At 65.9% G+C, this 12,700-nt stretch overlaps 1 protein-coding gene across 2 annotated transcripts in view; it reads left to right on the top strand.

Moving 5' to 3' along the window:
• The window catches only part of MTA1 (metastasis associated 1), a 31,434-nt gene that overhangs the window by 1,817 nt on the left and 16,917 nt on the right, over positions 1-12,700 (top strand). For both annotated transcript variants that reach the window (XM_054715670.1, XM_054715671.1), the window contains exon 2: positions 12,539-12,606. In XM_054715670.1, the coding sequence (XP_054571645.1) occupies positions 12,539-12,606 (68 nt within the window). The remainder of the gene's footprint in view (positions 1-12,538; positions 12,607-12,700) is intronic.

Below are 12,700 nucleotides of genomic sequence, written 5' to 3'. Positions count from 1 at the left end.
AGCCGGGCCCTCTGTCCCCGAGTGGATCCTGGCCTGGGGTTTGGCCCTCTGGCCTGTCCTGGGGGAGCCCCGCAGGGACCCCACTACTGTCTCCACTTGGGACCCCAAGAACAGAACCTTCTCCGAAGGAGCCGGGTCCTACAAGGAAAGCACCAGCCAAATTGGAGTTTCAGATAAACAGCTTCTTGGCATAACCTCCTACATACTGCACGGGCGGCCATGAGCGCCCAGCACCCCCAGCGGAAACCGGGGACCCGGGACGAGGCCTGGGTGGGCGAAGGCGTGGCCGCAGCTGTGTGCCCGCTGCCCAGCTGGGTGCCGTGGGTCCGCCTGCGAGGGGACGGCCCGGCCCCTCCAGGGAAGGGACCCGGCCGCCGACAGGCCCGGCCGGGGCAGCTGCCCGTGTGCGGGGCGGTGGGCCCGGACAGGGCTGGCAGGGCAGGGCCTCCCGAGGGCCGAGGGCCTCCGCTGGCTCCCGGGGCCCGCGCGTCTCGCCGCCACGTTCCTGTCGCCGTCGCGTGTTGCCTTCCTCTCGTGTCCAGTGGGACGGACGCCCGTTCTTTCGGGTAATTTGCTCTTTTAAAAACACACTTGGAGAAGGGGCCAGGAAGACCCGCCACGGGCAGCGGGGTGCTGGGCGCCCCACGGTGGACTGTGCCCGTTGCTCTCCTTTCGTCACCGTCCCTGCCCACCTCGCAGACGCCGCTTTCGCTTTGTCACTTGTTTAAACTTTGGACCAGGTACTTGTGCGCCCGAGTCCCCAGCTTAGAACGGGCTGCAGGGGAGGCCCCCACCGAGCCGCCTGGGCCTGGACGGGAGGAGTGGCCATTCAGCTCCTGGATTTAAAAAAGAAGCTGCCGTCGGGGTGGGGAGTGTGTCCCTGGGCAGACCCTGAGGGTCCGGGCGCCCCTGCACCCCGCACGCCTGCAGGGCCTGCCTCGGTGCCCTGACGGGACGGGGTGTGGGGTGGGCCCGCGTCGGGTGCGGACGGCACAGCCTTCCTGGGCTCGGATGCTGCCGCGGTTTCACAGTGGCTGGGTTGGGGCTGGGGTTGGGGGGACTGGCTGGGGGCAGCTGCCCATGTTGGGGTGTGGCCTTTGGGGAGGGCCTGGTGGGTGGCTGCCGGGGCTGGGTCCTGGGCTGGGCTCCTCAGATGCCCGCAGGGTGCCGCCCGTTCTCCCATGCTCGCCGGGGCCCCTGCACTCCCCGGTTTCGGGCCAGTGGGGCCTCGATCCCCCTCACGGACGGGCGCGTGTCCGCCCCCCCGTGTGTGGGCCCGCCTGCCTCAGGGCCTTCTGAGGGGCCCGGCTCCCCTGCTTAAAACTGCATCGCGGCTCGGAGCGGGGAGGTGCCGTCCGCGGCCTTAGAGGGCCTGTGACACGGCTGCCCAGCTCCGCGGCCACCGCCGGGCCTGCCCCGTGGGGACGGCACGCCGAGGTGCCTTCGGGACCCGGCTCCGTGGAGCGCCGCGCACTCGGCTCGGCCCTGCCCCGCGGCCCGTTCCTTCCCGCGGACGGAGTCCGTGCGGCGTGGACCGCGGTCTGTTCAGCAGCAGAGGGACGTTTGGGTGCCGCCGGCGCTCGGGCTGGGTGGCTGTGCCGTGGCCTCGTGGGAGCATCGGGGGAACGTGTCACGTTCTGGAGTCTGAGCATCCCGGCCGCGCCGACTCCTGTCCGGTGGGGATCCGGCTCCCGGGTCAGGGAGCGCTTTCTATTTATCTACTTTTTTATTGATTCAGAGAGGAAGGGAGGAGGGAGAGAAACACCAATGAAGAGAGGGTCTCTGGTCGGCTGCCTCCTGCCCGCCCCCCACTGGGGACCAAACCCTGACCTCCTGGTTCCTAGGCCGGCGCTCCCCCACTGAGCCCCGCCGCGGGGCCAGGTGCAGGGAGCGCTTGGACGTGAGGGACGGTGACCCCGCGTGGGCGCCACCTCCTGGCCTGACCCGGCGCCGGTGCGGCTCTGGGTGATCCGAGGAACGCCGTGCTCAGTTCCCGCGCGGACGCGGGATCTCGCTCCCGTGCGGCGGGGTGGTGTGTTTGAGGAGCTGAGCGGTTCCCTCCCAGGCTGGCCTCGGGCAGAGCGGGGATGCCAGCCCCGTCACGTCCGGGCCGGGTCAGTTCCTGTCCGCGCAGCGTTCTGCCCGGTGCGCGGACATCACCACGGGCCACTCCCGTCGCCCTGGTGATAAGGGGTGTTCGCCCGTGTTTTTACTTTCATTATTTTTTAAATCCTCACTGAGGATATGCTGTGTTCAGAGAGGAAGTGGGGGAGAGGAGCATCATGTGATAGAGAAACGTTGCCTGGTTGCCTCTCGTCCGTGCCCCCACGGGGACCGAGCCCACAGCTCAGGCGGTGCCCTGACCGGGAGCCCGGCCGCAGCCTTTGGGCGGACGGACGTGCGATGCTCCAACAGACTGAGCCCCCAGCCAGGGCTCGTGTGTGGTTGTTTTTTGAAGAAAATTTTTTTTGTTGATTTCAGAGAGAGCTAGAAACATCGATGATAAGAGAGAACCATGGATCAGCCGCCTCCTGCACGCCCCACACTGGGGATCGAGCTCACAACTGGGCCTGTGCCCTGACCGGGAATCGAACTGGGACCTCCTGGTTCGTAGGTCGATGCTCAACCACTGAGCCACGCCGGCCGGCAGGGCTCATGTGTTTTTATTTGCCGGCCATGTGTCCTTGGTCAAGTGTCTGCACAAATCTCGGGCCTGTTTTTTAAAATTGGGTAATTTTCTTTCTTTCCTTCTTTCCTTCCTTCCTTCCTTTTTACAGTTTGCAGTGGATGTTATTTTGTATTAGTTCCAGGTGTACAGCATAGTGGTTAGACAGCCATCTATATATCTCTATATATAAAAGCCGAATATGCAAATTGTCCCCATGGGAGTTCGACCGGGAGTTCGATCGCTCGCTATGACGTGTGCTGACCACCAGGGGTCGGCGCGGGACTAAGGAAGGCCCTGGCCAGCAGCTGGAAGGCCCCGATCGGTCCTGATCGCCGGCCAGGCCTAGGGACCCTGCCTGTGCACGGATTTCGTGCACCAGGCCTCTAGTCTGTCTATATAAAAGGCTAATATGCTAAGTGTCCCTCCTACGTCCTGTGGTCGCTGTGACGCGCACTGACCACCAGGGTGCAGGCGCTCAATGCAGGAGCTGCCGAGCTGCAGTGACTTGGCAGCGGCCGTTCTCGGGTGAGGCACCCCAGAACCAGAGAGGAGGGAGCCCGATTCCTCGTGGGGCTGCGCGATTCCACCTTCGGCCGTGTGCTGTGTTGTTGCTGGGGCCCTGTCGGCCCGAATCTGGTTACTGCTCACTTGTGTGTGCGTTCCACACCCTGTGCGACAGCAGCTTCGTAGAGTGCCTTCTTGCACCCCGGGACCCCTCTGAGGGTGTCGGAGAGCCGGTTTCGGCCTGATCCCCGCAGGCCAGGCCGAGGGACCCCAGCAGACGCCAGGGAGGGACCGCGGGAGGTTGGGCCCGGGGCGTGGCCGGCCTGTCCTGCCCGGTCCCACCCCGCTGGCCACCTTCTAATTAATCTCCTTCCAATGTGTACGGATCCGTGCATCGGATCACTGGTACAGTTTATAAGGTGACCCCCGAAATTCCCAGTGCCCACCCGGCATGCGCGCGGCTATTACGTGTCACTGACTGCGTCCCTGTGCCGGGCGTCACCCCCGCCACCCAGCGTGCACTCTCCATCCCTTTCCCACCCAGTCCATCAGTCTGTTCTGTTTATAACTCTGATTTTTTGTTTGTGAATTTTGCTCATTAGATTCCACATGTGACTAAGATCATACAGTATTTTTCTTTCTCTAATTTATTTCACTTAGCATAATACCCTCTAGGGCAGTGGTCCCCACACCCCACCTAAGATCTCTAAAATCCTGGTGCCCCTGTGACATAGAATTCTTATTATTCAGAGGGAACTCCTGTTCACGTGGAGGAAGCCTCAAAGGCCATGAACTTGGCCTAAACCAGCTTCCACGGAGCACGGCATCCATGAGAGAGAAAAGTGAAAGGACGAAAGGACAGTTAAGAACTGAGGAAGAAATCACTAAGAAACTGTTAAAAAGAAAAAAATGAAGCGATGTGAAAAAATAGCCAATAAAGTTTCAAAACATAGACTAGGGAACTCCCGTGCATAAATACGTCACAGTATGTTTACATCCTGCAGGTGAGGCCCTAGGCCCAGGAGAAACGCAGAAGGTTCACTGTTAATGACTCGTTCTCGAATGGCCCCCCCAGAAATCAGGGCCCCCCTCGGGGGGGTGTGCCCCGCTGGGACCCACTGCTCTAGGTCATTCATGTCGCAAACGATAAGATTTCCTTCTCTCTCTTTTTTTTAAAGATGGAATTGTTTACTTTTTAAAATATCTTCTTAGTGATTTTTTTAGAGGGGAGGGGAAGGGCGAGGGATAGAGAAGTAGAAACACGGATGAGAGAGAAACATCGCTGATCGGCTGCGTCCCACACGCCCCACACGGGATCGAGCCCGCAGCCCGGCCTGGGCCTGACCAGGAACTGGACCGTGACCTCCGGGCTCACCGGCTGATGCTCAGCCGCCGGCCACACTGCCGGGCCCGTCTTTTTCACGGCCGAGTAGTATTCCACTGCGGGCCGTACGGCATCTTCCTTACCCACGGGGCGCTGGTGGGCGCGTGGGCTGCGGTAAACAGCACTGCAGTGGACTTGGGGGTGCATGTGTTCCTCCCAGTCAGTGTTTGGGTTTCTTTGGATAAATTCCCAGACGGGGAATTGCTGGGTCATGAAGCAGTTTCATTTTTTTAATTTCCTGAGTAACAGCAGCACCATCTGCATTCCGTCAGCAGTGCCCGGGGTCCCCTCTCCCCACATCTCCCCGGCAGTGCGCGGGGTCCCCCCTCCCCGCATCTCCCCGGCAGTGCGCGGGGTCCCCTCCCCGCATCTCCCCAGCAGTGCCCGGGGTCCCCTCTCCCCACATCTCCCCAGCAGTGCCCGGGGTCCCCTCTCCCCACATCTCCCCAGCAGTGCCCGGGGTCCCCTCCCCACATCTCCCCAGCAGTGCGCGGGGTCCCCCCTCCCCGCATCTCCCCAGCAGTGCCCGGGGTCCCCTCTCCCCGCATCTCCCCGGCAGTGCCCGGGGTCCCCTCTCCCCGCATCTCCCCAGCAGTGCCCGGGGCCCCCTCTCCCCGGCAGTGCCCGGGGCCCCCCCTCCCCGCATCTCCCCGGCAGTGCCCGGGGCCCCCTCTCCCCACATCTCCCCAGCAGTGCCCGGGGCCCCCTCTCCCCACATCTCCCCGGCAGTGCCCGGGGTCCCCTCTCCCCACATCTCCCCAGCAGTGCGCGGGGTCCCCTCCCCGCATCTCCCCAGCAGTGCCCGGGGTCCCCTCTCCCCACATCTCCCCAGCAGTGCCCGGGGTCCCCTCTCCCCGCATCTCCCCAACAGTGCCCGGGGTCCCCCCTCCCCGCATCCCCCCCGGCAGTGCCCGGGGTCCCCTCTCCCCGCATCTCCCCAGCAGTGCGCGGGGTCCCCTCCCCGCATCTCCCCGGCAGTGCGCGGGGTCCCCTCTCCCCGCATCTCCCCGGCAGTGCATGGGGGTCCCCTCCCCACATCTCCCCGGCAGTGCCCGGGGTCCCCTCTCCCCGCATCTCCCGGCAGTGCCCGGGGTCCCCTCCCCGCATCTCCCCAGCAGTGCCCGGGGCCCCCCCTCCCCACATCTCCCCAGCAGTGCCCGGGGTCCCCTCTCCCCACATCTCCCGGCAGTGCCCGGGGTCCCCCCTCCCCGCATCTCCCCAGCAGTGCCCGGGGTCCCCTCTCCCCGCATCTCCCCAGCAGTGCCCGGGGTCCCCTCCCCGCATCTCCCCAGCAGTGCCCGGGGTCCCCTCCCCGCATCTCCCCAGCAGTGCCCGGGGCCCCCCCTCCCGGCAGTGCCCGGGGTCCCCCCTCCCCACATCTCCCCGGCAGTGCCCGGGGTCCCCTCTCCCCACATCTCCCCAGCAGTGCCCGGGGTCCCCTCTCCCCACATCTTCCCAGCAGTGCCCGGGGCCCCCCCTCCCCGCATCTCCCCAGCAGTGCCCGGGGTCCCCTCTCCCCACATCTCCCCGGCAGTGCCCGGGGTCCCCTCTCCCCGCATCTCCCCAGCAGTGCGCGGGGTCCCCTCTCCCCGCATCTCCCCGGCAGTGCCCGGGGTCCCCTCTCCCCGCATCTCCCCGGCAGTGCCCGGGGTCCCCTCCCCGCATCTCCCCAGCAGTGCCCGGGGTCCCCTCTCCCCGGCAGTGCCCGGGGCCCCCCCTCCCCGCATCTCCCCAGCAGTGCGCGGGGTCCCCCCTCCCCGCATCTCCCCGGCAGTGCCCGGGGTCCCCTCTCCCCACATCTCCCCGGCAGTGCCCGGGGTCCCCTCTCCCCGCATCTCCCGGCAGTGCCCGGGGTCCCCTCTCCCCGCATCTCCCGGCAGTGCCCGGGGTCCCCCCTCCCCGCATCTCCCGGCAGTGCGCGGGGTCCCCTCCCCGCATCTCCCGGCAGTGCGCGGGGTCCCCTCCCCGCATCTCCCCGCAGTGCGCGGGGTCCCCTCTCCCCGCATCCCCCCCGGCAGTGCCCGGGGTCCCCTCTCCCCGCATCTCCCCGGCAGTGCGCGGGGTCCCCTCTCCCCGCATCCCCCCCGGCAGTGCGCGGGGTCCCCTCTCCCCGCATCCCCCCCGGCAGTGCCCGGGGTCCCCTCTCCCCGCATCTCCCCAGCAGTGCGCGGGGTCCCCTCTCCCCACATCTCCCCAGCAGTGCCCGGGGCCCCCTCCCCGCATCTCCCCGCAGTGCCCGGGGTCCCCTCTCCCCGCATCCCCCCCAGCAGTGCCCGGGGCCCCCTCCCCGCATCTCCCCAGCAGTGCCCGGGGTCCCCTCTCCCCACATCTTCCCAGCAGTGCCCGGGGCCCCCCCTCCCCGCATCTCCCGGCAGTGCCCGGGGTCCCCTCTCCCCGCATCTCCCCGGCAGTGCCCGGGGCCCCCTCTCCCCACATCTCCCGGCAGTGCCTGGGGCCCCCCCTCCCCACATCTCCCCGGCAGTGCCCGGGGTCCCCCCTCCCCGCATCTCCCCAGCAGTGCCCGGGGTCCCCTCTCCCCACATCTCCCGGCAGTGCCCGGGGTCCCCTCTCCCCGCATCTCCCCAGCAGTGCCCGGGGTCCCCTCTCCCCACATCTCCCCGGCAGTGCCCGGGGTCCCCTCTCCCCACATCTCCCCGGCAGTGCGCGGGGTCCCCTCTCCCCGCATCCCCCCAGCAGTGCCCGGGGCCCCCTCCCCGCATCTCCCCGCAGTGCCCGGGGTCCCCTCTCCCCGCATCCCCCCCAGCAGTGCCCGGGGCCCCCTCCCCGCATCTCCCAGCAGTGCCCGGGGTCCCCTCTCCCCACATCTTCCCAGCAGTGCCCGGGGCCCCCCCTCCCCGCATCTCCCCAGCAGTGCCCGGGCCCCCCCTCCCCACATCTCCCCAGCAGTGCCCGGGGCCCCCCTCCTCACATCTCCCGGCAGTGCGCGGGGTCCCCCCTCCCCGCATCTCCCCAGCAGTGCGCGGGGTCCCCTCTCCCCACATCTCCCCAGCAGTGCGCGGGGTCCCCTCTCCCCACATCTCCCCAGCAGTGCGCGGGGTCCCCTCCCCGCATCTCCCCGGCAGTGCGCGGGGCCCCCCCTCCCCGCATCTCCCCAGCAGTGCGCGGGGTCCCCTCTCCCCGCATCTCCCCAGCAGTGCGCGGGGTCCCCTCTCCCCACATCTCCCCAGCAGTGCGCGGGGTCCCCTCCCCGCATCTCCCCAGCAGTGCGCGGGGTCCCCTCTCCCCGCATCTCCCCAGCAGTGCGCGGGGTCCCCTCCCCGCATCTCCCCAGCAGTGCGCGGGGTCCCCTCTCCCCGCATCTCCCCAGCAGTGCCCGGGGTCCCCTCCCCGCATCTCCCCGGCAGTGCATGGGGGTCCCCTCCCCACATCTCCCCAGCAGTGCCCGGGGTCCCCTCTCCCCGCATCTCCCCGGCAGTGCCCGGGGCCCCCCCTCCCCGCATCTCCCCAGCGCTGGTTTGTGGTGTTTTGTGCGGTTGAGTTGTGAGGGGCCCAGTTTTGCCAGCTTTTTAATAACGTGCAGTTTGCGAGTCTACAAAAGGTTCCTGAGCTAAGGTCACAGAGGTCTTACCCTATTTTCTTGGAGAATTTTTATGGTTTGGGGTTTTGCTTTTTTTTTTTTTTTTTTTAAGGAATGTAGATTTAAAGAAAAAATATATTGTTTTATAGATTTCAAAGAAAGAAACATCAATGATGGGAGAGACCCATCCATCGGCTGCCTCCTGCACGCCCCCCACTGGGGATCCAGCCCAGAACCCGCATGCGCCCTGACGGGAATTCCACCACGACCTCCTGGTTCATAGGTCGCTGCTCTGAAATTAATGAAAAGTTTGTGTTTTAAAAAGAAGCAGGGCCGGCTGGGGTGGCTCAGGGCTGAGCACAGGCCCACGACCCAGGAGGTCAGGGTTCGGTTCCGGTCAGGGCGCAGCCCGGGTTGCGGCTCCGTCCCCAGCGGGGGGCGATCCATGGCTCCCTCTCTGAAATCAATAAAAATATGTATTTTTAAAAAGCTTAAAAAGAAAGAAAAGCAGAGGGCGGGCTGGGATGCCGTGTGTGAGGCGGCGGCGCCTCTGTGCGGGGACCCCCTGCGCCCCGAGAGGTTGGGGGGCGCTGCGGCTGCAGGGCGTCGGGGTCCCGGCTCCGTGGCCCGGTGGGCCCCCAGGCGGCAGCTCCTGCGGAGGGAGCCGTGGGCCGTCTGCACCGACCGACCGACCGACCAGAGCCGGGAGCGGGACACCGATCAGTGCCCGCGGGGCGCGGGGAGCCGGCGCTGCGGGGCCTCGGGACCGGACCTCGGGGGGCGGCATCGCGAGGCGGAGGGCGGGGCCCTGTGAGCTGGCGGCCGCCTCGCACCCCGGGACCCACCCCGCGGCCTTCACGCTCCGCGTGCATTCACGCCCCGTCCACGCGCGCGCGCACACACACACACACACACGTGCACACACACGTGCACACACACGTGCACACACACGCACACACACACGTGCACACACACACACGTGCACACACACACGTGCACACGGCGCAGCGCCTTCCCGGCCCTGTTTCGGGGGCCTCCGCCGAGGGGGACGAGGCGATGATGCCCGCAGAGCAGAGGGCAGGCGGGGGCGGGACCCCGACACCGAGCACGTGTCCGCAGCCCCTTCGCCCCGGCACCGGCACCGGCACCGGGAGCGAGGCCCGCCCCGGGGGGAGGGGGGGGTCCCTCTGTGGCCGGGACCGCGCGGAGCGACCACGGAGTCCCATTTTTCTTTTTTTTTAAGTGTTTTTATTGACCTCAGAGAGGAAGGGAGTGGTAGGGAGAAATAGAAACATCAGTGACGAGAGAAGAATCGATCGGCTGCCTCCTGCACGCCTTCCACCGGGAACCGAACCTGCAACCCGGGCCCTTCAGCCCGCAGGTCGACCCTCTATCCACAGAGCCAGACCAGCCAGGGCAATAAAAACATTTTAAAAAATCAATGGGAAAAATAGCCTCAGGTGAGGATTAATAAAATAAAAAATAAAGAGTTTATTGTGGGGCGGAGCCGGGTGGAAGGGGCCAAAGGGGGGAGTGGGGGCGTCTGTAATGCCCTCAACAATAAATTAATGTAAAGAAATAAAAGAATTATCCTCAGAGCCTTTTGTCTGAATAGAATTCTACGTGGCACGCACAAAAAAGCTTGACTTTTAGAAAGAGGGAGAGACCGCCTCCTGCTCGCCCCTCTCCCCGGGAATCGAACCGGCAACCCTCGGGCGTGCGCCGGCCAGGGCGGACCCTGGGTGTGGGATGGTCCGTGGGCCTCGGTGAAGGTGATGGGGTGTCCGTGCTCCCGGAGCAGCCGGCACTGCAGACGTGCGGTCTCGCGAGCCCGCTGAGCGCACGCACACGCGTGAACCCTGTTCAGGAGGTGCCGGCCCCGCGTGGGCCTGGGAGCGTGGCCTTCCCGCCGAGGGGCTCGCTGTGGGTGTGTCCCGGTGCCCCTCGCCCGGTTCCATTTCCCGTAATCCCATTTGCTTAAGAGTTTGTGTCAGGAGCCCTGGCCGCGTGCTGAAGGTCCCGGGTTTGATTCCCGATCGAGGGGACGCACCGGGGCTGCAGGTCGAACCCAGGCCCCGGTCGGGGCGAGTATAGAGGCAACCAGTCGATGTGTCTCTCTCACATCGATGTTTCTCTCTCTCCTCCCTTCCTTCCACTCTCTGAAAACCCGTGGACGGAATATCCTTGGGCAAGGATTAACCAAAAAAACCTTTTTTAATTTTTGTTGTTAATCCTCCCCTGAGGATGCGTTCCATTGACTTTTAGAGGGAGTAGGTGTGGGGAGAGCCATCGATGAGAGTTGCCAACCGAGGTCCATGCCCAGAATTGGACCCAGGGCCCTCCCTTCAGTCCACGGGCTGATGCTCTGCCCGCTGAACCAAACCGGCTAGGACCGTGGTCGGCAAACTCATCAGTCCACAGAGCCAAATATCAACAGGACAACGATTGAAATTTCTTTGGAGAGCCAAACTTTTTAAACTTAAACTTCTTCTAACGCCACTTCTTCAACATAGACTCGCCCAGGCCGTGGTCTTTTGTGGAAGAGCCACACTCAAGGGGCCAAAGAGCCGCATGTGGCTCACCAGCCGCAGTTTGCCATCCACGGGGCTAGGGCCAAAAAATAAAAGTTTTTATCAGGAACTAGAGGCCCGGTGCACGGATTCGTGCACCCGTGGGGTCCCTCGGCCTGGCCTGCGGGGATCGGGCGGAAACCGGCTCTCTGACATCCCCGGAGGGGTCCCAGATTGCACAGCTCCAGGGTGTGTCCGCACTTCTCTGTCCCAGTGGGCCCAGCAGCAAGCTAGCCTACTGGTTGGAGCGTCTGCCCCCTGGTGGGCAGAGCGTGTCGCAGCGCCCGGCTTCTATCCTATAGGATTGTTCTGTCCTACAGGATTGTTCTGTCCTATAGGATTGTTCTATCCTGTAGGATTGTTCTGTCCTATAGGATTGTTCCATAGGATGTAGGTGGGCGCTGTCCGCCTCCTGGCTTCTGTGCTCTGTTCACGTGGTGCTCCCTCCGTGTTGGAGCAGCCGGGCCCGCTGGGGGCTGGGCGGGCCTGTGAGCCGCCTGCTGGGGTCTGTCCCCTCCACTTTCCGGAATGCTGAGCTGGAGTTGGGGGGACACCCTCTGGCCTGGCCGAGGGCGCGCGCCGGGGGCGCCGGGAGGTTTCGGCGTGCGGGTCCCTCGTCTTCCTGCGGGGGCCGGGCCGAGCGTCTCGGAGGCGATGGCCCGGTTCCATTGTCCGAGCCGTCAGGTTTGTTGGCTCGAACCCTTTCTCGTGCCCTCGCCGCCTGCGGAGGGCGCGGGGTCCGGAGCCAGGGCCTCGATGGACCCAGCGGCGGGTCGGGGTCCCCGCTGTGGGGAACGCGGCCCGTTCCGGTTTGGGGCGCGTGTGGGTCGTGGTTTTAGGGTTACCTGACTAGCTCCTCAGAGTGAGAGCTGGCCATCGATCGGGCTGAGGCCTTTTTGTAAAACCACGGGATTGGGATCTGAGCTGCCCCGTGGGCGGCGGCCGGCGGGCTCGCAGCTGCTCTGGATCCGGCCCGGGCGTCCTCGGGCGCACAGTGTGCCGGCGGCTGGGCCCGAGGGCTGTGCTCACGGTGCCCGTCGCACGCAGGCTCACGGTCACGGCTGGGCCCTCCACGGGGTCGGGCAGCCCGCGGGGCCATCCCTGTGGGCGGGGGGTGGGGGGGGCTGGTCCTTGGTGGGGAGCGGTTTGCTGAGTCGGGCCCTTTGAGGCCGCAGCCCGTCCCAGCGGAGGTGGGCCTCACGCGGCCGCTGGCTGTGAGCTGTGAGCTGTCCGCGGGCCCGGCCTTCCCCTCGGCGGGGCCTCGCCTGCTGCGGGGCTGGGGGCCCTCACCTCCTCCCTTCCCTCCTGTTCCAGATCTGAGGGCGCGAGACGTGGGGGTGGGGTCTGTGACATGGGGGGGCTGTGATGTGGGGGGGCCATGACGTGGGGGGGTTAGCACTCCTCCGGGTCCTGAGGAGGGGGCCGTGATGTGGTGGGGGCCGTGATGTGGGGGGGGTCATGTGGGGGGTGATGTGGGGGCCGTGATGTGGGGGTGACATGGGGGTGGGGGCCGTGATGTGGGGGGTGATGCGGGGTGGGGGCCGTGGTGTGGGGGGGTGATGTGGGATGGGGGCTGTGATGTGGGGGGGTGACGTGGGGGGTGACGTGGGGGTGGGGGCCGTGGTGTGGGGGGTGACGTGGGGGTGGGGGCCGTGATGTGGGGGTGACATGGGGGTGGGGGCCGTGATGTGGGGGTGACATGGGGGTGGGGGCCGTGATGTGGGGGGTGATGCGGGGTGGGGGCTGTGATGTGGGGGGGTGACGTGGGGGGTGACGTGGGGGTGGGGGCCGTGGGGTGGGGGGTGACGTGGGGGTGGGGGCCGTGGTGTGGGGGTGACGTGGGCGTGTGGCGGTGACCTCTGTGCCTTTTGCAGACTACGTCTACTTCGAGAACTCCTCCAGCAACCCCTACCTGATCCGGAGGATTGAGGAGCTCAACAAGGTAGTGTGTGCGCACACGTGTATGCTGTGTGTGTACACACGTGTGTGCTGTGTGCGCGCACACGTGTGTGCTGTGTGTGCGGTGCGTGCGCACA

This window comes from Eptesicus fuscus, chromosome 5, assembly GCF_027574615.1.
Source record: "Eptesicus fuscus isolate TK198812 chromosome 5, DD_ASM_mEF_20220401, whole genome shotgun sequence".
Classification (NCBI taxonomy): domain Eukaryota; kingdom Metazoa; phylum Chordata; class Mammalia; order Chiroptera; family Vespertilionidae; genus Eptesicus; species Eptesicus fuscus.
This window is presented reverse-complemented; position numbering and strand designations above follow the sequence as displayed.